Below are 24,096 nucleotides of genomic sequence, written 5' to 3' on the forward strand. Positions count from 1 at the left end.
GAGAAAACTCGATTCTCGAGTAGAATCCGAATCGAGTTTACCATCCCAACTGGCAGCCATCGCGTGTACATATTATAACCTCCGCAGAATAACCACCACAAAAAAAATGATTTTTTTCCATGTAATTTATATGGAAAACAGAAAATTTGAAATAGGCACCTCTTAATATAAATATTAAGAGCTCATCTTTTGAGTGACTTTTTTCACATTTTCGAAAGTTTTTAGCCTGTTTTTCAGTTGAAAAAAAAGGTTGCCTCAGAACGACACACCCTAATGTATATAGTATACATTTGACCAATTTAAGACTCACCCTTTGTATAACTGCACTCAACAATAATTAACGCTGACAATTTGCTTTAATTGAAGCACGTCCGAAATGAAATGACGGCATGGAAGATACAACAACATAACAATTTGACAGCACAATCCCCATCTAAAAAAATTTTTCAAAAAATTATATATCTACATGAAGAACCGTTCGACCGATTTTGTGCAAAGTTCACATAAACCATTTCCTAAATAGTCAGAAGAAAGCCTCATGATTTGGTTTGACTAGGTGGACCCGTCCTTAAGTAAGAAAATTACAACGAAAGTGGTATTACTTCACTACATTGTATAAAGCAAAGTCAGTTTCTTTGTTTCTATGTCCCTATTTATGCGTCATTTTTTAAAACTACGCAACGGATTTTGATGCGTTTTTTTAAATGAATATTTTCGAAGATATCACAAATTTAAAAATTGCGGGACGAATAATACAATTGCTAAATTTGGAATAGTAGAAATGAACTACAACCAAATACGCAGTACAATCGATGAATATTATACCACGTGCATCCCAAACGTCTGATGTCATAACTTGCCAGCCGATCTCATTAACTAATAGTTACAATCTAACTAATAGAAATCATATAGATGGTAGTAGTAGTATTATCTATGTGTCAGCCACAGTAAAGCGTGAACGTGCCCTCTAGTTTTATATACAAGTATTTACTAGTGGATCCGGCCACGCGTTGTTGTGGTATACATTTTATAGTATTATTCATGTCATAAACTATTCAATACAGTGAAAACTTTATTTACGAATAACCGTTTTGGTCGGTAGCGAAACCGTTTTTGTCAGTATAGGAATCCAAAGGATTGTAGTTGAGATTTAATTTTGAATATGTTCATACAAATAAATTATATTGGAAAAAATAAAGAATTTAAGGCTGCCTTCACAATATCTGGTTACCAGTCTTTCTGTCTAGTTAATAGAGCTGTCCGCTTAACAGAGCTTTCATTATTTTTTATATATGAGTGTTTTTCACCATCCTATCTTCTAAGTTGACTCGAACTGGATACAGTGTGCTAAATTTCACTAAAATCGGTTCAGTAGTTTAGGAGTCCATCGCGGCCAAACAACGTGACACGTGATTTTTATATGCATATGTATAAAGATATATTATATACATATGTATATATCTATATTGAATACATGTGTTACATCCCGATTTTGTGCAAACTTGACATAAACCATTTACTAAATAGTCCGAACAAAGCCTTAAGATTTGGTTTGGATAGGTGAACCCGTTCTAAAGTTATAAAATTACAACGAAAAGTTGCATTACTTCTTATACAGATAGGTATAGATTAAAGATTAATGTCGTCACGGTAAGTTTGAAAAAAGTCCACTATTTTTGAAGGGACTGAATTCAACACTGCATTTTTTGATGAGTTTGTATATACGTACATTCATAAAGTGTTGCAGTTAATATACTTATGCAAACATTTTTAAAATAAATTGTAAAATATTATAAACAAAATATGTTATAACTAGAAGATTCAGTTGACATTTTTCACTTTGAACATCAAACCTACAAAATACTTCGAGTGCGGCCTTTTTTTGTTTCGCTCGGTGTAAGATATAGTGACAAGATAGTGACAAATAAGTATATACGGTATAAATACAACCGAAAGATTGAAAAGCTTACAAGTAGATGGGATTTACCTTCGCTTCCTGGTACATTTGCTTTGATAGAGGTTCCCTGATAATAAAACTCAACATGAATGAGCAAATTATACAGAAGCGCTGGAAAGCAGAGGAGCTGAAGCTGCTAGATGGGTTCTTTACAAAGGTGGATGGAGACCCGGCCACGCCTATGCCAACCGTTGACGACCCATCTGCAATGAGTAAAGGAAGTGGTGGTAAAGCTTCAAGGACTGTGGGAGAGGGACCGTTCTCGAGATTCCGGAGTTACATCCTGACCATTTCGAAAGCGATGGTGACTATACCTCGGACCGTAAACGTAAACACGCTAGAGGAGCGTGAGGTCAAGAAGGATCTCAATCGGAGATGCAACCCAACCCCTAGAAGAAGCTTGATCTTAGCAATGAAGTTCTTCAGATAAACTCTCATAAAATCGAGGTTACTTCTGCCTAACTCCTCTTCGCCGTGACATTCCGAGTGCCACAAACAAGATAATATATGTTATATTGGCAAGGAAAAGTTGGTAGAAAGCGAAAAGATCCCTGGTGATGGGCGCTCACACCAATGCGCACCACATGATATGGGGTGGCATCTTTACCAACCACAGGGGTGAGTCATTTCTAAACTTTATATTGATAAGCAGTCTTACTGTATATGTACATATATATTACTTACTAGCACAAGAATCAAGGTTGAATATTATGAGATGCTTCGAGCACATTTGTTTACTGACCATGAGTATGAAGGATTTCAGCTCTGAATAAATGTGAAACTTTCCGAACTCCTATAAACTAACTGGGATCTGTACAGAAAAATAATAACAGGGAATTTAACTAGGCTCAGGACATGTGGTTCAAGCTCTGAACCTGAGGAGGGGACGGTGGCACTAGAACAGGGAGCTCGGCTCACTTAGGCGCAGGAACTCTTCAAACTGGCCAAGAAGCCGGTAAGGAGCCCTGCTGAAAGGAATAAAAACAAGTACTAAAGGAATATAAAACATAAATTCGCAAAGACAAAAGGTAAATTAGAAAACCTAACCGAAGTAGCTAAGCTTAGGAAACTCATATCCAAGCACCCGACGATTCCTAGGTTAATACGCAAAAAATTTGGGGAGTTTTTTGAAGTCACCCTAAAAGGCCCAGGGGCACGCGAATCACCGAACTTTAATATATATACCTACGGATCAGAAATTACTAATGGAGTGGGCGCCGTGGTATATTCCGCGGAGCAATCTTCAAAGCTCCCGGAATACTGCAGTATCTTTCAGGCAGAAGTCTTTGCGGTCAAAAATACTGCTGAGTTAGCTTACAACGCAGGAAATTACATAAAGAATATCAACATATGTATACGTTGATTGCCAAGCAGCAATTAAAGTAATAATATTATATCGAATTGCATCAGAGAATGACCTTAAAAGCAGGGAGGCTGTAATTATAGTGGTTGTTGCAAAGCGGCTCTATATATACAGGGTTCCAGGTCACGAGGGCCATCCGCTTGACTACCGAACTAGTTCAGGAACAACGCAAATCGTTGAAATATGTACCGTTCCAATTTTCGAAAAGGCTGACAAATGGATAAATGTGATGAGATGGAATCACTAAATGGTATACATAATCGCCAAGATCACGTGCAAGAGTGCGGAAGGAAAACTCTTAAGCTTTCTACTTATGTCCGATCTTATCTAAAACTAGGCTTAGATATCTAGGAGCTTCGCAGTTCAAGGGACTGGATGAAGTATCAGAATTACATATCAAATTTCTTTTAAACTTCTTAAAAAACGTTGACGTCCTGCACGAAGTAAACTTTAACTCCTATTAATACAGCTCCTTCTGGCATTACACACGTCCAGTAGGTCAATGGATGGCTTAACAGTCTGCCTTAACCTATATGGGAGCTATGGCAAGTTTTCATCCGATTTTATACGTTTTATGCACAAAGATGTACCGTTACTAGAAAAATACAGTCTCTAAAGTTTATTAAGATAACTCAAATATTGGCCAATATAAAGGGTATGTAGTTACCTGGAAGATCTAAACTCTGTATAATAGGTATTTGGGGACATTCAGACATACTATTGTCTGAAAATCATCCTCCACGAATTTCAAATATGTATGTATATCTCACATACACATTGACCGATGTTTTCGGACTTAAAAAAGAAAACCTTAACAGCACTATTTTGCAAAATTTTATTCTGATATATTCTTTCGTAGAAATTGAAAAGTGAAAGAAGCCGATTCCACCTATTTTTCCATTTTCACTAAAAATATCAGAAGGGTTTCCCTTATCAAATTTGGTGCCGCAAGATTAACGCAAGATTTTAATTTGCCGCCATTCTCTTCACAGTGACGAAGTTAAAACACTATTTAAAGTATCGTCATCCTATCACTTATGCATTCATAATTCTGTATATATACAGATAGTGTCATTAAAAATCGTACAGCAAGTAAAATTTCAAGTTTTCTCAAGTATCTCTATTTTTTTGCGCAAAATTAAATACTGTATCTTTGTTATTGTAGTTAATATAGACCAAAATGCAATGGGAATTATTTTTTAAGCTTTTCCTGTTTTTATGTTAAACGAGCACTATTGCTCAAAGTTTGTCAAAGAGGGTATCACTGAAAATCATTGAAGTAATTTTTATATAAAATTTTGGTAAAATTAAGCAAACGACGATTGATATGCGCGAGTTGGCAGTTAACCATTACAAAAACGGTAAATTGTATGAAGAAATCGCCAAAATAATAAATCGGAGTCGAAGTACTATTAAGTATATTATTGCAAGACATAAAAATGAAAACGGGTGGCAAATACGACAAAAAATCAAAAAAGAAGAACCTGACTGCGACTGACGGACTATGGATCATAAGGAAAGTTAAGGAGAATCCAACCATTCCCGCTTCTAAAATTACTACAGATTTTAAATTTTACTTAAAAAAGGAAATAAGTGATTCAACTATTCGTAGAGTACTTAGAAAAAATTATTTCCACCGCAGAGTGACACGCAACAAGCCTTTAATTAACAACCGTAATCGAAAGATTCGTCTTGAATTTGCAAAGACCTATCTTAAGGGGGAGCCTGATTTAGAGGCTTCAAAAACTCGACTTTTTGTGGATTTTTTTGGGAGGGAAAGAAATAAGTGATTAAAGCAAAATTTCTAGGGTTTATAGTTATATATTTAAACATCATTCACAAATTGGAGACGAAATCTTTGACATTCTGCCTTTGGGAAGCCATTACCCGATGTATCTCGCATGTGCATTTGTCGGACGGCGGGCAGGATGCAGGTCGCAATTTCTATCGGAAACAAAAACTTCAAAGAGATTCATATTTTTTATTAATTTATCTTCTAGTTAAACTAAAAAATTCCAAAAAAAAGTTAAAATTTTAGAAATTTTTTTAAAATTAAAAACAGTGGTTTTTGACCAAAAATAATTTTACTTTATGTTGTTTAAAAGTATGTTCAAACTTGACTTTTCTTAGTTTTTTAGTTTAACTAGAAGATAATTTAATGCCAAAGATAATAAACTTTGCCCCAATTCCATACGACGTTTAGTTTTTTTTCTATCCTGCCCGCCAATTAAGAAAAATCGTAAAAATTAAAAACCGAGAAATCGCGCGTCAAAGTTTTCGCTTTCTGCCCAATCGCTCATATATCTGTTAGACGCTCGGTCACTTTTTTCCTTCTAGCTTCGAAAATATTTAAAGTTCCCATCTAAAACTTTGGGGACATATTCTTAGATTATTTTTAAAGAGATTTAAGCAAAAAAAAAATCGATTTTTTGAAGCTTCTAAATCAGGCTCCCCCTTTAAGCGGCCTGCTGACTTCTGAAATGTGGTCTTATTCACGGATGAGTCTAAATTTAAAATGTTTATATCCGATAGTAAGGAAAATGTGTGGAGAAAACCCAATACTCCTTGCGACCTGCGAATTTCAGTCATGGTATGGGGATGCATGTCTGCCTGTGGTGTGCAAAATTTCGCGTTCATCGATGGTTGTATAGAATAGTAGATGAATCTAAATATACTTTAGGAAAATCTTAAGCAGAGTGCGAAAAAATGGGTATTGCAAATACATCAAGCTATCTCTGTGGGCACTCTACAATTGTTCAAAAATGCTGAAAACTCCAGCCCCGTCCCCAGATTTCAACGACATTGAACATTGGAATCATGGTATGGAATCATTTGGACCAAAAAATTTGATCTCTGCCAATTTCGAACATTTCTGCCTTAAAAACGCGCTCCATAGTGCATGGAGTAAAATATCCACAGATTCAATGCCCAAACGTCTAAAATCTGATGGTACTAACTAAGGTTTTCCAACTAAATATTAAATACTAGTTTTCAGCATTGAAATTAATTTTTTGTATTGTGTTTGTACATTTAAAATCAAAAAAGCTGCACTGTACGATTTTTACTGATTGATTATTACTTAGCCAGGAGTATTAAAATTAACTGTTTTTTGTTATTCTTCTTCTCTTCTTTACTGGCGTAGACAACAGCGCGCCAGTCGTTTCTTCTTTTCGCTACGTGGCGCCAATTGGATATTCCAAACGAAGCCAGGTCCTTCTCCACTTGGTTAAAGTAATGGAGGTCTTCCTCTTCCTCTGCTTCCCCCGCCGGGTACTGCGTCGAATACTGTCGGAGCTGGATTGTTTTCGTCCATTCGGACAACGTAACCTAGCCAGCGTAACCGCTGTCTTTTAATTCGCTGAACTATGTCAATGTCGTCGTGTATCTCATAGGGTTCATCGAATGTGATATTCACCGTTGCCAATGCGCAAAGGACCATAAATCTTTCGCAGAACCTTTCTCTCGAAAACTCGCAACGTTGACTCATGTTGTTGACATCGTCCAAGCCACTTCAAAGTTATGACTGTCAACAGTGACGTGAGAGCCAAGTCGCGAGTGCGACGACTGTTTGTTTGATGACAGGAGATATTTCGTTTTCCCTCGTTCACTGCCAGACCCATTGGCTTTGCTTCCTTGTCCAGTCTGGAGAAAGCGGAACTAACGGCACGGGTGTTGAGGCCGATGATATCAATATCATCGGCATACGCCAGCAGCTGTACACTCTTATAAAAGATTGTACCTGCTCGATTAAGTTCTGCAGCTCGAATTATTTTCTCCAAAAGTAGGCTGAAAAAGTCATACGACAAAGAGTTGCCTTGTCTGAAACCTCGTTTGTTATCGAACGGCTCGGAGAGGTCCTTCGCCATCCTGGCGGAGCTTTTGGTCTTGCTCAACGTCAGTTTACACAGACGTATTAGTTTTGCGGGGATACCAAATTCAGACATCGCGGCGTAAAGGCAGCTCCTTTTCGTGCTGTCGAAAGAAGCTTAGAAATCGACGAAGAGGTGGTGTGTGTCGATTCTCTTTTCACGGGTCTTTTCCAAGATTTGGCGCATGGTGAATAACTGGTCGATTGTTGATTTGCCAGGTCTAAAACCACACTGATAAGGTCCAATCAGTTTGTTGACAGCGGGCTTTAACTTTCACACAATACGCTCGATAGAACCGTATACGCGATGTTGAGGAGGCTTATCCCACGGTAGTTGGCGCAGATTGTGGGGCTCCCTTTTTATGGATTGGGCAGAGCACACTTAAATTGCAATCGTTGGCCATGCTTTCGTCCGACATACTTTACAAAGAAGCCGATGCATGCTCCTTATCAGTTCTTTGCCGCTGTGTTTAAATAGCTTGTCCGACAATCCATCGGACCCGCTACTTTGTTGTTCTTCAGAAGGGTAATTGCTATTCGAACTTCTTCATGGTCGGGCAATGGAACGTCTGCTCCATCGTCATCCATTGCGGAATCGGGTTCGCCTTCTCCTGGCGTTGTACGTTCACTGCCTTTCAGTAGGCTGGAGAAGTGTTCCCTCCATAATTTTAGTATGCTCTGGGCATCGGTAACTGGATCACCTTTGGGGGTTCTACAGGAGTATGCTCCGTTCTTGAAACCTTCTGTAAGCAGCCGCATTTTTTCGTACAATTTTCAAGCATTTTCAAGCTCTCTATTAAATATTTTTTAGTTTTGTGATTAAATGAATTTAAGTTTTTGCATCAAACGCCTAATAGTATATTTAATTGGATTTATCTGAAATAGTTAGGAACTAGACAAAAAAGTGTGCCTATACGATTCTCAATGACACTGTATGACGTGTTAAAAATATCCGTTAGGTGAATAAAACTATTATACTTTGGAGCAAAATGTTACGTTTAATGTTTGATGTACTACATATTCGATTTTTTAAAAATATTATTTTTTTGTTTTGTTAAGATATAACTTTTTTATACTCTTGCAACATGTTGTTACAGAGTACAATAGTTTTGTTCACCTAATAGTAGTTTGTGTCACCTACAATTTAATTTAATTGTAACGGGAAGGTCCTCCTACATACAGTTTTCTATTTTTTCTTATTATCAGATAGAAAAATTTATATCTCGCTTCCAACTACTTGAAAAAATATCTTGTTCCTTAGATTTTGTAGTAAATTGAATGCTCTACAAAAAAGGTCTGTTATGATTTTTTCGTAAACCCAAACGCTTAAAAGATATTAACAGTTAAAGTTTGATTATTTTTGGGAAAATTTTTTATTTCTTTTGAATTTTATAACTCAATAAAAAAAATTATTAGGAATGAATCAGTACCCATATACCAGCACTGTTAAAAACTACTAAAAGCGTAAGAAATCTATAACTGAATACGCCAGAGACATTAAATTTTATCCTCGAGAGGGCTTTATAAGAGACGGAAATATCGGATTCATTCACATACACCAATACTTGAGCTTTCTCAATAAAAATTAGAGAACATTTTACTCATAACAGTGTAATTTTCTGCCAAATATTGATAAAATTGGGCAAAAACTTTGTCATAAACCCCAAATACCTAATATCAGGATTTTTGAACAATCGCCTGACTTTACACGACATGATTAGCAATTGTAAATGAGGTATCTTAATGAAAGCCTGCACACATATTATTAGTATGTATATGTGACCTGGTCTACGAAAAGGGAGCTAACGTGCGAAAACTAGTTTTCTGGGAAAAGCTGTTAAAAATAATCGTCAGTTTCTCGTTATCTCATTGATTGTTCTCTTTTTTTTTGACTCCTAAGACCCCTTTCCGTAGACCAGGTCACATATGATATAATCGTATTCAATATCCCAGCAAGCTTTATGTCGAATATATCGGTCAGTGAGTATTATTTATGTATCAAATCGCTTCAAAATATATTTTACCTTAGCAATGTCAAAATTAATTCAATCACCCAGCTCCTTTTTTTGCCCACAATATACTCCATAAAATGATTTTCGTCTTTCCACCTGTGTTCAAACTTTTCAGGTTGGTCAAAATATGTGAATTCAACCTCTTCGACCGAGTTAATATCACATAATAAATTTTATCTGACGACGAACTAAAATATAGCAATAAAATTAAGTCTAAGTTAAGGGCCTTAAATATAAGTCACTAATATTTTACATTTGATTGTAATTTATTCACGATTTCTTCGAGTAATGAATGTGGAATTCTTTCTCAACATTTTTATATTCTTGCAACCAGTTGTTACAGAGTATTATATTTTTGTTCACCTAACGGTTGTACGTATCACCTAAAACTAATCGCGATAGATATAGGGTTATATACAAAAAAGATATAGGGTATATATGTAGATATAGGGTTACATATAGAAAAGTTTAAATCTGGTTGACTGTCATCCGTACAAGCTGTAACTTGAATAAAAATTGAGATATCTTGGTGAAGGTTGCAGGTTTCTTAGTACAAAAAAAGTTCGAGTTCCTAGATGGGCGTAATTGGACCACTGAAACGCCCAAAAATTGCCATTAACCGAAAACATATAAAGAGTCATAACTAAGCACCAAATTAATTAATTGTGGAAAACAAATTTTGAAAAAGTGGACGTGAGATATGTATATGTATATCTCCGTAACCACTAAAGCTACAACCACGAAATTCGCTAAGCACGAATTTTAAAAGAACTTCTACCTACAAGGTGTGTTCCAAAGTAAACCGGACTTTTTGAATCTATCGCCTCCTAGTGGCGACATCTATATGTCGACTGGTGCGTTAGAATCTTCTATCTATATATATAGTACTACTATATATATATTATGTACATATATATAGAATTGATTGGATTTCGATCCTCTGGTTGACGTTTTGCACCATAAAATATTTCCCTGGCTTTGATTCTTGTAAGTTGCAAAAATATAGTATGTTCGGTTTCACCCGAGGGGCTAACTTCCTTGTTTAACCCATTTTTGCCCGATGGGTAATTAAATACCCTCGCAGCAGTGTTCAGGTGAAAAATCATATCTCAAATGTTTTTGGAGATATTTATATTGTCTTCTAAATCAAAGGGGAAATGTAAAACAATTTACACTTCTTATAAGAGAGTTTTTGGAGATATTTATGTTATTTTCTAAATCAAAGGGGAAATGTAAAACAATATATGTACACTTCTTATAAGACAGGACAAAATTTCGATTAATAGGTGCCCGTTTTCAGGGTCAAAGTTGGGACATTTTCAAAATTCAGAAAATGTATTTTCAAAGCTTTCCAGCAAAGTAGAAAATAAAAAATACCAGTAAATTAAATCAGTTTTTGTAAAGGATTACAAAAAAAAAAAAAATAATCTTAACCCCTTAAGATCCTGGAGCTGAATATACTCACTTGGGTATTGAAATACCCATTGGGCAGATGTGTGCACAATAGCTGAAAAAATTAGTGAAGTAGAAATTTCAATTTTGTTTAAACACATAGTTTTGTTTTAATCGCTTCAATGCTAATTCCTATTAAAACTAGCCAAAGCTGTTTATAAGTTAATTGATTATTTTTAATTTTCCCTCCATGTTGTGGTAACCCATTATGACAGTCAAAACAGCATTGTTTTGAATGAAGTATTATATCACATTTTCCGCAACCAAACTGAGTTTGTTCTTCACATTGCACAGTGTATCGTTTAATACAAGCTAGGGGGACAAAAATATTTTAGTTTGAAATTTAATTATTTTGGTGGTGTTGATTAATTATCTTAAGTTTCATTGAAAAAATTAAGATATTTTTTTTAGATTTACGTATAGAAAACAAAAAAATGTGTAAAAAATATATTTAATTATTTTTTTAAATATCAGAACATACAATAGCATTTATTTGAACGTAGAGAAAATTATAATAATAATAATAGGTGTTTTCATAGAAAATCCCTTACTAATCATCGCTTTTTTCATTGGTTGAAATGCATAGAAATCTGTTTGTAAGTCCAGTACATTTCAACTAATGAGAAACGCGCTGACTAATAAGGGGTTTTTCTACGAACAGACCTAATATTAACAATAACACACAACAACAAAATGTTTAATATCCAATCCGGTAATCTCCCCACTCAGTAAAAAAAATAATTAAAAATTTTTGGAGAAAGATGTGGTACTCGATCAAAGGTCATTGTATAGCTTAAGGTTGCCGTTATACAATATTCAAACATTAGCTTGGATACGATAAAAAAGTTGCATACGTTAAAAACTTGAAAATAAAAAGAACGCAAACATTTTTGTATGAGTTTCCAAAACCCCGTACAACGTATTTGCTAAACGCAAACCAAGTATTAAATTGCATAAAATATACATACATACCATCTAAATTAAAGTCCATTTCATCAACAGTCGTGTTTTCCTCAGTAAACTTTGTTAAATTAATATTTATGTTGTATTTATTATTTAAATTGAAAACATAAAAAGGATAACACCGTATCACTTCTATTAAACTTGTTGTAGTTAATCGTATTAGAATATTTTGCGCAATTCTTACTTAAAATTTTGACATATCAAGGGTTGTTATAATCAGAGTACTGCCAATTATTTGATTGTTTACATTGACTTTTGTCCGCCTACTATGATCCAGGCGAATCACTGTGCATTGGTGGCAGCGAGCACATCTGCCCAGTTTTGTTATTAAATGAAGCCGTATGTACGTTTACTGATAGTGTTATTATGAACTTCACCAGATCGCCGTGGAATGGCTTGAGTTATTAAAGCTTCTGCAATTTCCACAAGGAAGTCAAATTGGCTCATAACCTGGAGTTCTCATATTGTGTACATACAACTTTTAGTTTCCATGCATTTACCATTACTGCATCGAATGTAATCGAATGTATATATAAGCAACGGGCAATACTATTTTTCTTTTCACATACCTTAATGCGGTAGTTGTTCATAGCACTGTCGAATAAGTCTACGCCTTCCATCTGTTCACTATATTCGTGTATTAAGGGGGGAGCCTGATATAGAAGCTTCAAAAAATCGATTTTTTTTTGCTTAAATCTCTTTAAAAATAATCTAAAAATATGTCCCCAAAGTTTTAGATGAGAATTTGAAATATTTTCGAAGCTAGAAGGAAAAAAGTGACCGAGCGTCTAACAGATATATGAGCGATTGGGCAGAAAGCGAAAACTTTGACGCGCGATTTCTCGGTTTTTAATTTAGAAAAAAAACTAAACGTCGTATGGAATTGGAGCAAAGTTTATTATCTTGGCATTAAATTATCTTCTAGTTAAACTAAAAAAAAAAACCAAGAAAAGTCAAGTTTGAACATACTTTTAAACAACATAAAGTAATAATTTTTTGGTCAAAAACCACTTTTTTTTAATTTTAAAAAATTTCTAAAATTTTACACTTTTATTTTGCAATTTGTTTAGTTTAACTAGAAGATAAATTATTAAAAAATATGAATCTCTTTGAATTTTTTGTTTCCGATAGAAATTGCGACCTGCATCCTGCCCGCCGTCCGACAAATGCACATGCGAAATTCTAACTGCTTCCCAAAGGCGGAATATCAAAGATTTCGGATCCAAAAAAGTTTTTGAATGATGTTTAAATAATAACAGTAAACCCCAGAAGTTTTGCTTTAATCACTTATTTCTTTTCTTCCCAAAAAAAATAGATTTTTTTAAGTCTCTAAACCGGGCTCCTCCCTTAATAAGTCGTCATTTTCCGATCGTATCTTTTAACATGACACATTGACGTATGTTCCAAAAAGTTACTCATCAGTGTTATTACTTGCAGAATATAAAAAAGGAGTCATATAATGGAATTGTTTCAAAATCTGGTTATTACTGAATTGTCATTTCAGCGCACTGCTAATATATTATTAGTCGATTACCAAATCAGATGTTCCCCGTTGTTTCTTCATTTCTTTCATACCTAATAAAGGTTCTGCGGTTCTTTGCATATTAAAAACTTTCGTTGTATATACATTTGATGCGTATTTTTATAAATTTATTTTATTACACAACATCAACACTCGCACTATTTAACAATTGCAATTTCACTTGCATCTACTTCGTAACATTGTTGATTTGGATCTACATTTGACGAACAGCCGTTCAACAGGTTGTCACATATTTTAATTTCAGGTGCACTTAGAACCCTTATTGGCCCATTGGGTATTTTATAACCCATCGCATATCTCAGGTATGCTGAAAGTTACAAACCTTTCGCATAGCAACTTCTATGACCTATATAAACTTTCCCCATAAAAATCGTACGGCGGGATCTAGAGGCAGGCAGTAATGGGTAATTATTTAGTTTTACCAGCACATGTTGCAAAAGTGTAAAATGATCAGTTACATCCAAACTGAGCCCTTTTACTTGTTTAATATAATGTTTTGTCAACGCCTGGAGGTATTTAGCCGACTTTTATCCTTGCAAGTTGCAAGAATATACAATATTCAAATACACCCAAACTTATCCCTTCCGTATTTGTTAAATTATTTAGTTTTTTATATGGAATTTACTACATTTATCCACCGCTAGAAGTTGACGTTTTGTTTTTTACTAGATATTTTGTTTTTTTGTTTGTTTTATCTTTTGATTGAGATATTAATACCTTGTTTGCAAAGGTATACTACTATGAGCAACAAATTCTAAGATTTTTTAATTTAAATTTCGTGTGAAACCCCATTCGTGGAAATATTTCTTTTCTAGGTTTGTATAAAAAATAATAAATAATGTTTCTTCTTCTTCTTAATTGGCGTAGACACCGCTTACGCGATTATAGCCGAGTTAACAACAGCGCGCCAGTCGTTTCTTCTTTTCGCTACGTGGCGCCAATTGGATATTCCAAGCGAAGCTAGGTCCTTCTCCACTTGGTCCTTCCAACGGAGTGGAGGTCTTCCTCTTCCTCTGCTTCCCCCGGCGGGTACTACGTCGAATACTTTCAGAGCTGGAGTGTTTTCGTCCATCCGGACAACATGACCTAGCCAGCGTAGCCGCTGTCTTTTAATTCGCTGAACTATGTCAATGTCGTCGTATATCTCGTACAGCTCCTCGTTCCATCGAATGCGATATTCGCCATGGCCAATGCGCAAAGGACCAAAAATCTTTCGCAGAATTTTTCTCTCGAAAACTCGGAACGTCGACTCATCGGTTGCTATCATCGCCCAAGCCTCTGCGCCATATAGCAGGACGGGAATTATGAGTGACTTATAGAGTTTAGCTTTTGTTCGTCGAGAGAGGACTTTACTTTTCAATTGCCTACTCAGTCCGAAGTAGCACCTGTTGGCAAGAGCAATCCTGCGTTTGATTTCCAGGCTGACATTGTTGGTGGTGTTAATACTGGTTCCTAAATAGACGAAATTATCTACAACTTCAAAGTTATGACTGTCAACAGTGACGTGAGAGCCAAGTCGCGAGTGCGACGACTGTTTGTTTAATGACAGGAGATATTTCGTTTTCGCCCTCGTTCACTGCCAGACCCATTTTCTGTGCTACCTTGTCCAGCCTGGAGAAAGCAGAACTAACGGCGCGGGTGTTGAGGCCGATGATATCAATATCATCGGCGTACGCCAGCAGCTGTATACTCTTATAGAAGATGGTACCTTCTCTATTTAGTTCTGCAGCTCGAACTATTTTCTCCAGAAGCAGGTTGAAGAAGTCGCACGATAGGGAGTCGCCTTGTCTGAAACTTCGTTTGGTATCGAACGGCTCGGAGAGGTCCTTCCCTATCCTGACGGAGCTTTTGGTGTTACTCAACGTCAGTTTACACAGACGTATTAGTTTTGCGGGGATACCAAATTCAGACATCGCGGCATAAAGGCAGCTCCTTTTCGTGCTGTCGAAAGCAGCTTTGAAATCGACGAAGAGATGGTGTGTGTCGATTCTGCTTTCACGGGTCTTTTCCAAGATTTGGCGCATGGTGAATATCTGGTCGGTTGTTGATTTTCCAGGTCTGAAGCCACACTGATAAGGTCCAATCAGTTTGTTGACAGTGGGCTTTGATCTTTCACACAATACGCTCGATAGAACTTTACATGCGATGTTGAGGGGTCTTATCCCGCGTTAGTTGGCGCAGATTGTGGGGCTCCCTTTTTGTGGATTGGGCAGAGCACACTTAAATTCCAATCGTTGGGCATGTTTTCGTCCGACCATATTTTACAAAGAAGCTGATGCATGCTCCTTATCAGTTCTTCGTCGCCGTGTTTGAATAGCTCGGCCGGCAATCCATCTGCCCCCGCCGCTTGTTGTTCTTCAGGCGGGTACTTGCTATTCGAACTTCTTCATGGTCGGGCAATGGAACGTCTGCTCCATCGTCATCGATTGGGGAATCGGGTTCGCCTTCTCCTGGCGTTGTGCGTTTACTGCCATTCAGCAGGCTGGAGAAGTTTTCCCTCCATAGTTTAAGTATGCTCTGGGCATCGGTCACTAGATCACCTTTGGGGGTTCTACAAGAGTATGCTCCGGTCTTGAAACCTTCTGTAAGCCGCCGCATTTTTTCATAGCATTACCCCTGTCGGCCAGCATTTCAGCCTCTTTCTTTTTCTGTCTGCAAATGCGTCTCGCTTCCCTTTTCAACCCTCGGTATCTATCTCATCCCGCACGTGTTGTGGTCGATCGTAACGTTGCGAGGTAGGCAGTCTGTTTTATCTCCGCTGCGACACGGCATTCCTCGTCGTACCAGCTGTTCTTTTGCACTTTCCGAAAACCAATGGTTGCAACTGTACGTATGGAGTTGGAAATGCCGTCCCATAGTTCCCTTATACCGAGTTGTTGACGAGTAGTAAATCGTTCGTCTGTCTGTTGTGATTGCAGCTTCCCGACGTCGAACCTTCCTTGTGTTTGTTGACGTGCGTTTTTTGCTGCACAGAGGCGGGTGCGAATCTTGGCTGCAACAAGATAGTGGTCCGAGTCGATGTTAGGACCTCGGAGCGCACGCACATCTAAAACACTGGAGACGTGTCTTCCGTCTATCACAACACATGATCGATCTGGTTGGTAGTTTTTCGATCCGGAGACAGCCAGGTAGCTTGATGAATCTTCTTATGCTGGAATCTAGTACTACAGATAACCATATTTCGGGCCCCGGCGAATTCAATCAGCCTCAACCCATTTTGGGATGTTTCGTCGCGGAGGCTGAATTTACCGACCGTAGTGTCAAAGATACCTTCTTTGCCCACCCTGGCGTTAACGTCGCCAAGCACGATTTTGACATCGTGGCGGGGGCAGCTCTCATAAGCGCGCTCCAAGCGCTCATAGAAGGCATCTTTGGTCACATCGTCCTTCTCTTCCGTCGGGGCGTGGGCGCAAATCAGCGATATGTTGAAGAACCTCGCTTTGATACGGATTGTGGCTAGACGTTCATTCACCGGAGTGAATGATAGTACTCGGCGACGGAGTCTCTCTCCCGCCACGAATCCAACACCAAACTTGCGCTCCTTTATATGGCCACTGTAGTAAATGTCACACTGACCTACTCGTCTCTGTCCTTGCCCCGTCCTTCGCATTTCTTGGACGGCGGTGATGTCAGCCTTTATTTTCGCGAGGACATCAACCAGCTGGGCAGCGCCACCTTCCCAATCAAGGGTCCGGACAGTCCAGGCCCTTATATCACTTATATCGTAGTCCTTATTTCGTTTGCCATGGTCCTCATCAAAAGGGGGGTCTCTCATCCGAGGCTGTTTTGTCTTTTTCATTGGTACTGATTTTTATGTGGCGGGTCCCAAACCCAGCGCACAACCCTATGTAGGGGATGTTTCGCCTTCTCACTTTAGCTCGCCTTCGAACGGATGTCCTTAGGCTACCCAGAGGATACTTGGTCAAAGACCGGAAATTGTGAGCTGCTTAAGCCATGTGGAAAAGAATCGTTTCTGGCCACTCTCAAGTGAATGGCGATCAGAGAACTTTCCTCACTTGCGTGAACTTCTACACATGACTCATCCTCCTAATTTTTTCAAATAATGTTTACATAAAGTGAATTCGGTGATTTTTACGATGAGTGAATTTATTCATCAAAGAAGTTCCATCATATTTCTGGTGCCAAAACGTTCAGAATATTTCGAAAGCTCTTCTGTATTTATGTAATGTGGTGTATGATCTATGGCGTCCTCACTAAAAATATATATAATTTTTCCGTTCTTCTGCGTTTAGTTCTTTCACTATAATCGCTAAATAATTCGAGCTGCAGAACTAAATAGAGAAGGTATCATCTTCTATAAGAGTGTACATCGGCCTCAACACCCGCGCCGTTAGTTCTGCTTTCTCTAGGCTGGACAAGGTAGCACAGAAAATGGGTCTGGCAGTGAACGAGGGCAAAACGAAATATCTCCTGTCATCAAACAAACAGTCGTCGCACTCGCGACTTGGCTCTCACGTCACTGTTGACTGTCATAACTTTGAAGTTGTAGATAATTTCGTCTATTTAGGAACCAGTATTAACACCACCAACAATGTCAGCCTGGAAATCCAACGCAGGATTGCTCTTGCCAACAGGTGCTACTTCGGACTGAGTAGGCAATTGAAAAGTAAAGTCCTCTCTCGACGAACAAAAGCTAAACTCTATAAGTCGCTCATAATTCCCGTCCTGCTACATGGTGCAGAGGTTTGGACGATGGCAGCAACCGATGAGTCGACGTTACGAGTTTTCGAGAGAAAACTTCTGCGAAAGATTTATGGTCCTTTGCGCACTGGCCACGGCGAATATCGCATTCGATGGAACGAGGAGCTGTACGAGCTATACGACGACATTGACATAGTTCAGCGAATTAAAAGACAGCGGCTACGCTGGCTAGGTCATGTTGTCCGGATGGACGAAAACACTCCAGCTCTGAAAGTATTCGACGTAGTACCCGCCGGGGGAAGCAGAGGAAGAGGAAGACCTCCACTCCGTTGGAAGGACCAAGTGGAGAAGGACCTAGCTTCGCTTGGAATATCTAATTGGCGTCACGTAGCGAAAAGAAGAAACGACTGGCGCGCTGTTGTAAACTCGGCTATAATCACGTAAGCGGTGTCTACGCCAATTAAGAAGAAGAACCCCGTTTGTAAAAAAAAAAAAAAACAAAAAAAAAACTGATTACAGGCAGTGATATTATCCGTGAAGCGTGGTAATAACTGTATCGTAAATAAAAACTTTAACTTGTTTTAAGTAAAGGTGAAAAATCTTACACTTAATCGACGACCATAGACCAATTGCGTGTTCTGAGTACATCAATCTATATTTTTTGCTCTTTTTCTGAAAAAAAAAATAGTGTGATACAATACGCAAGGAATATGAGTTATTTATTGAAATTTGAATTATTTAACGAAAACAATTTATTGTAACAAATTATACATAAACGTGTAACTTTATTTTGCTGCTTCTTAATTTTAAAAATTAATAATTTAAAAAATTAATAATCAAAAAAACTATTGAAAAATTCGCTATGAAATCAATGAGCTGTACAAAAAATTTTTAGATTAGGTTTGTTAACAACCACAACAAACACACGTGTGACAAAAAATTTACACGAAAATTTACATACCTAAATAATCCACAACGAATATGAGAAATTTATTGAATTTATTGTTAAATTTTAATTAATTACCGAAAACGATTTATTGTAACATATTTTAGATAAGAAAGTTTAATTTTATTTTTTCTTCTTAATTTTAAAAATGAATAATTCTTTTTAGAATTTTTTCTAATGTTTTAATATTTTTTTATTTAAAACATGAATAATAAAAACAATTAAAAATGTTTAGGTTCATGTGGTTGTTATAAAACACACGTGTAAATTTGATAAAAAAAATTGTACAAAATATACATACACCTTAAATTCGCAAAATGTATCGTTTTTATGCACACTTCAAAACTCTTCGAACATTAATTATATTTTTAGGATCCAATGTAAAGCATTCCAAAATTAGCAACTACCTACTAATGAAAAATTAATTTAGAAACCATTTTCCAGTGGACCAAATTGTGAATATAACCATTCTCGAATCCCCTTGAACACACACAACAAATTTTATCAAAATCGGTCCAGCCGTTAGTAGCAGTTCAGAAACGCACACAAGAAATATATTTCTGTATATAAAGATACTTTAAAACATGTTCCGTATAAAATTTGTCGTCCAATGAATTAGCGCTTGATGGAATGACCGCCTATATGTACATAAGTATGTATATTACCTTCAGAAAATAAAATTGACAAAGAGTATACGAATGCTTCATTTATACAGATCGATTTCTATTTAGGTGTACAAAATTATCCTTATTGTTTGATTTTTTATTATAAAAAGACTCTAGAACTCTTAAAACAATAAACTGATTTTGTTATTCTTATATTGTTCATTCGTTTTTATTGTGTTTAGAGTATAATTCTATCCGACAAAACTATGTATACCCCAGCACATTTTATATTGTTCTTTGAATATTTTTTTCAAAAGTTCAACAATTCAAAAATTGTACATACGGTAAGTGCACACTGTAAGTAGACAAATAATAACGGTGTGATATTTACCGTTAGCTTTTATTTTGATTGCAGAATGTGCACTTGTTGATGATCAGTTGAACTTTGCAGGCGACAAAATTATGTATACCGTGGCAATATTTGTGCGTAGTGCTTCTTTGCGTAAATAGTTTTTGCAAATATTTAGAAACAAACTCGACAAAGGTAAAATTTCATCATTTTATACTCGATAAAAGTGTTTGGGTAAATAATATAAAGATTTTATTTAGTGAAATGCCAAGATCTGCAGAAATAAGCGTTGACCTGCGAAAATTGATTGTTCATGATCATTTAGATGGAATGGGATACGGAAAAATTGCAAACAAATATTCTAAAAGCAAGGCCACAATCCAAAAAGTGATAAAAAACTACCAAAAAAATGGTGGGCTAGAGAGTGCTCCAAGATCAGGCCGCCCTAGAGTAACTACAGTGTGCGAAGAGACAAAAATAGTGAGAGAAGTGAAAAAAGATCCGACTGTATCAGCCCGATTTATTAAGTAGAGCCTTCAAATAGATGTTTCCGAGCGAACAATTCAACGAAGAATTCGAGAGGACCGGTATTCCAGCCACTACAAGATTAAAAAACCGTTCATCAGCAAGAAAAATTGGAGTTTGCAAAAAAGTATTACAAACTGCCACCAAATTTTTGGAAAAAAGTAATTTGGAGTGATGAAAGCAAATTTGAATTTAAAAATACTAAAGGACGGCAAAAAGTTTGGCTAAAGAGCCACGAGAAGCTTCAGAGTAAATGCATTCAAAGCACCATAAAGTTTGGAGGCGGAAATGTATTGGTTTGGGGTTGTTTTAGCTACATTGGTCTCTCAAATCTCGTAATGATCGAAGGTAAAATGATGGGAGAGTCTTATGTTCAAATGTTAAGTACCAATTTGGAGCCAGCTACGCAAAAAATGGGCATACAGGATAACTTCATATACCAGCAGGACAACGACCCCAAGCATACAAGTCGGGTTGCAAAAGAATACTTCGAACAAAAATCGATAGAACTCCTAACATGGCCTGCCCAAAGCCCCGACTTAAACCCCATTGAGCACTTATGGCAATATTTGGATGACAAGCTTGACCGATCTTCTTGCCGTTCAAATAAAGGCGAGATTTTTAATAAATTGAAAGACCCCTGGGAAAATATACCCCAATCATTCCTTCAAAACTTGGTTGACAGCATGCCTCGACGTCTATTGGCAGTAATTAATGCTAAGGGTGGCAATACTAAATATTGAAGCTCTAGTGTGAAGGTAACCTCAAAATTTATTCGGGTATACATACTTTTGTCGTTCCTAAGAATTTCTCTTTTTCAGATTACCGCGTATTTTGCAGTCACTACCACTAAAATGCAGAAAATTAATTTAATTTTTTGTATGTAGTATACTCATAAGCGAAAACAAGAACCATGCAAAAAAATAAACTTCACTTTTCAAAAGATATGATAATTTTCTTTTAAACTTTCATGGGGTATACATAGTTTTGTCGGATACTGTATTTATGAACGTAGTATAACGATGAGATTATTTATGACCATGTCGGAAGGAATGCTCAGGTATTGAGTGATATTTTTGTCGAAGGATTATCTGCGTATAAGGGTCGTTTTCTCCGCTAAGTCTTAGTTCATTCGGTCAGGTGACTTTTCTTTACCAGAACTTTACGGAGAGATGGCTGCTAAGCAGACATTTAGAAAATGGCTCTAAAGATAAATTTCAAAATAAAACACAAAGCGTGCTGTCGGTTATCATTATACGGTTACGTTAAATTATTATATTATACCATAGTATCATATTAAAAAAAAACTATTAACTTAATAATAGATTACAGGAAACCGATGGTGGCTTTTTTGAAAGATTTGGGTCTCTTTTGAAGCAGAAATCGCATTTAGAGGAAACAGAAATGAAAACCAACCTTGAACCATTCGCAGTTGATTATGAAGCAGACAACGAAAAAGACAATACTCAAAAAGAATGCATTAAAAATAGTTCATCTATTGGTTCCGAAGAGAGTGTAAATATCCCCGAGTTAAAAAACTGCAAAGAAGAACTGGTGGAATCTGCTGTAGGAATGAATGTAAGTTAATGAACATAATAAATATTTGTAACTATTCACACACTGGCTTACAGAAATATTTCAAATATTTATTTAGAAGCAGCCATTTAAATACTTTTCTTATATATTTTATATACCATTGTCAATCCCTGAACAGGGTATGTATGTTAAATTTATCACGAAGTTTGTAACTCTCAGAAGGAATCTTACACCCAGGGGCGGATCCAGAGTAGAATTTTGGGGGAGGAACTTTATGATTTTGTAATTGATTTGAGAAATATTGAACTTTAAACTATAATTTTATTTTCTATACATATTTCAACATTTAATTTACAGCATAAAATCAATACGGTGTATTATTTTTGTATTATTTCTTCTGGTTCCACAGTAATGACCTCGTTTATGTTGAGGAGCCGTTCAATCTTGTTCTGAGCCAAGTCTTGATTCGGCGCAAAGTAGAAAAGGATCGTTCAGCGCTAGCATTTGTGGCTGGCAAAGTGCAGAGTACGTGAAGGAGAATATGATTCGACGGATATAGTATGGATGTCCTTATCGCAAGTGCTGAGGGTTTCTAATGCAAAAAGCATTTGTGTTCTCGTAGTAATTTTCTTTTTCTATTGTTGTTGAAAAAGCGCTATTTCTGCTTTAAGCTTCTTTTTTTGCAGTTCTTTATTTCCGGGCAAGATTTTCCCAAAACGTCTAACTAGGCATTGAATGATTACAGTTAAATCCTTAATCCAAATTGAAACTTTCAAGAACTTCATCGGACGATCACATGTTCAGGGTTTTTTCATTTCAACATCTAATTTGCAGCCATTTGTGTAGCATTTGAAAAAAAATTTATTAATGTTATAATCAGCATGCATGCTTCGTGTGTTCAGTGTTGCAACCAATGTTGTTATGACTTTTGATGCTTTCGCAAGGTCGATTGATTCGTTCTGCGGAATCACACTACGTAAGTGGCTGCGTCAGTAACAAAACATCTGAACATTCCAATAATAAATTCGAAGTTGCACAGTACTGTGAGTAAATTCGATGCTTTTACTGCAGTCGTTCTATTCTTCCATTCACTTATTTTTGGCAGTACTTGAACGATTTCTGGAAGGGTGACTGGGAATTGAAGAACGGCATCATGCCTTTGTACCCACTTTTTCACACAAAGCTGCACAATTTTTTCTCTCCCTCACTTATCTGCTAAATTTTTCGATTGTTTTCTTTACATCTTTAGCTTTAGATTCCGGCGAAAGACATCGTTTCTCACTTGGAAAGGAGCTCCCACTATGGTGCGCAGAACTTTATTTTGAAAAGCTTGCCTCAGAATAATGTATAGCTGTACCAACTTTAATCTTAGCTGAGTTCTTTTTTATTTTTACGTGATCTTTCCGAGTGCGCTTCTTATCAATTGTAATCCCCAAATGTTTTAGTTGGTAACAACTGACCATGTAAAGCCACTTGAGGACAAGCTTTGAGCTTTAGGGTATATTCTACTTGTACGGACTTTACGGTGTTGATGTCAATGTTCCATTTGGTGAGCCACGGTTCTAGAGCATTCAATTGCATCTGCAGTTGTCCGTCGGAAGAACAACAAAGCGGCGGGGCCTGATTGACTGCCGGCCGAGCTATTCAAACATAGTGGCGAAGAACCGATAAGGAGCATGCATCAGCTTCTATTTAAAATATGGTTGGACGAAAGCATGCCCAACGATTATAATTTAAGTGTACTCTGCCCAATCCACAAAAAAAGAGACCCCACAATCTGCGCCAACTACCGTGGGATTAGCCTCCTCAACATCGCATATAAGGTTCTATCGAGCGTATTGTGCGAAGTATTAAAGCCCAACGTCAACAAACTGATTGGACCTTATCAGTGTCGCTTTAGGCCTGGCAAATCAACAACTCACCAGATATTCACCATGCGTCAAATCTTGGAAAAGACCCGTGAAAAGAGAAGCGACACGCACCACCTCTTCGTCGATTTCAAAGTTGCTTTCGACAGCACGAAAATGAGCTGCCTCTATGCCACGATGTCTGAATTTTTTATCCCCGCAAATCTAATACGGCTGAGTAACTGACGTTGAGCAACACCAAAAGCTCCGTCCTTCCGTCGGGAAGGACCTCTCCGAGCCGTTTGACACCAAACGAGGTTTCAGACAAGGCGACTATCTTTCGTGTGACTTTTTCAACCTTCTTCTGAAGAAAATAATTCGAGCTGCAGAACTTATTAGACCAGGTAAAATATCATTGGCCTCAACACCCGCGCCGTTCGTTCTACTTTCTCCAGACTGGATAAAGCA

The 24,096-nt window shown here is 37.0% G+C and overlaps 1 protein-coding gene across 8 annotated transcripts in view; it reads left to right on the top strand.

Moving 5' to 3' along the window:
* LOC126764041 (protein unc-13 homolog 4B) overlaps positions 1-24,096 on the top strand; it is a 324,201-nt gene that overhangs the window by 26,494 nt on the left and 273,611 nt on the right. For all 8 annotated transcript variants that reach the window (XM_050481775.1, XM_050481776.1, XM_050481773.1 and 5 more), the window contains exon 2: positions 21,571-21,823. In XM_050481775.1, the coding sequence (XP_050337732.1) occupies positions 21,571-21,823 (253 nt within the window). The remainder of the gene's footprint in view (positions 1-21,570; positions 21,824-24,096) is intronic.

Source organism: Bactrocera neohumeralis, unplaced genomic scaffold (assembly GCF_024586455.1).
Source record: "Bactrocera neohumeralis isolate Rockhampton unplaced genomic scaffold, APGP_CSIRO_Bneo_wtdbg2-racon-allhic-juicebox.fasta_v2 cluster09, whole genome shotgun sequence".
Lineage (NCBI taxonomy): Eukaryota > Metazoa > Arthropoda > Insecta > Diptera > Tephritidae > Bactrocera > Bactrocera neohumeralis.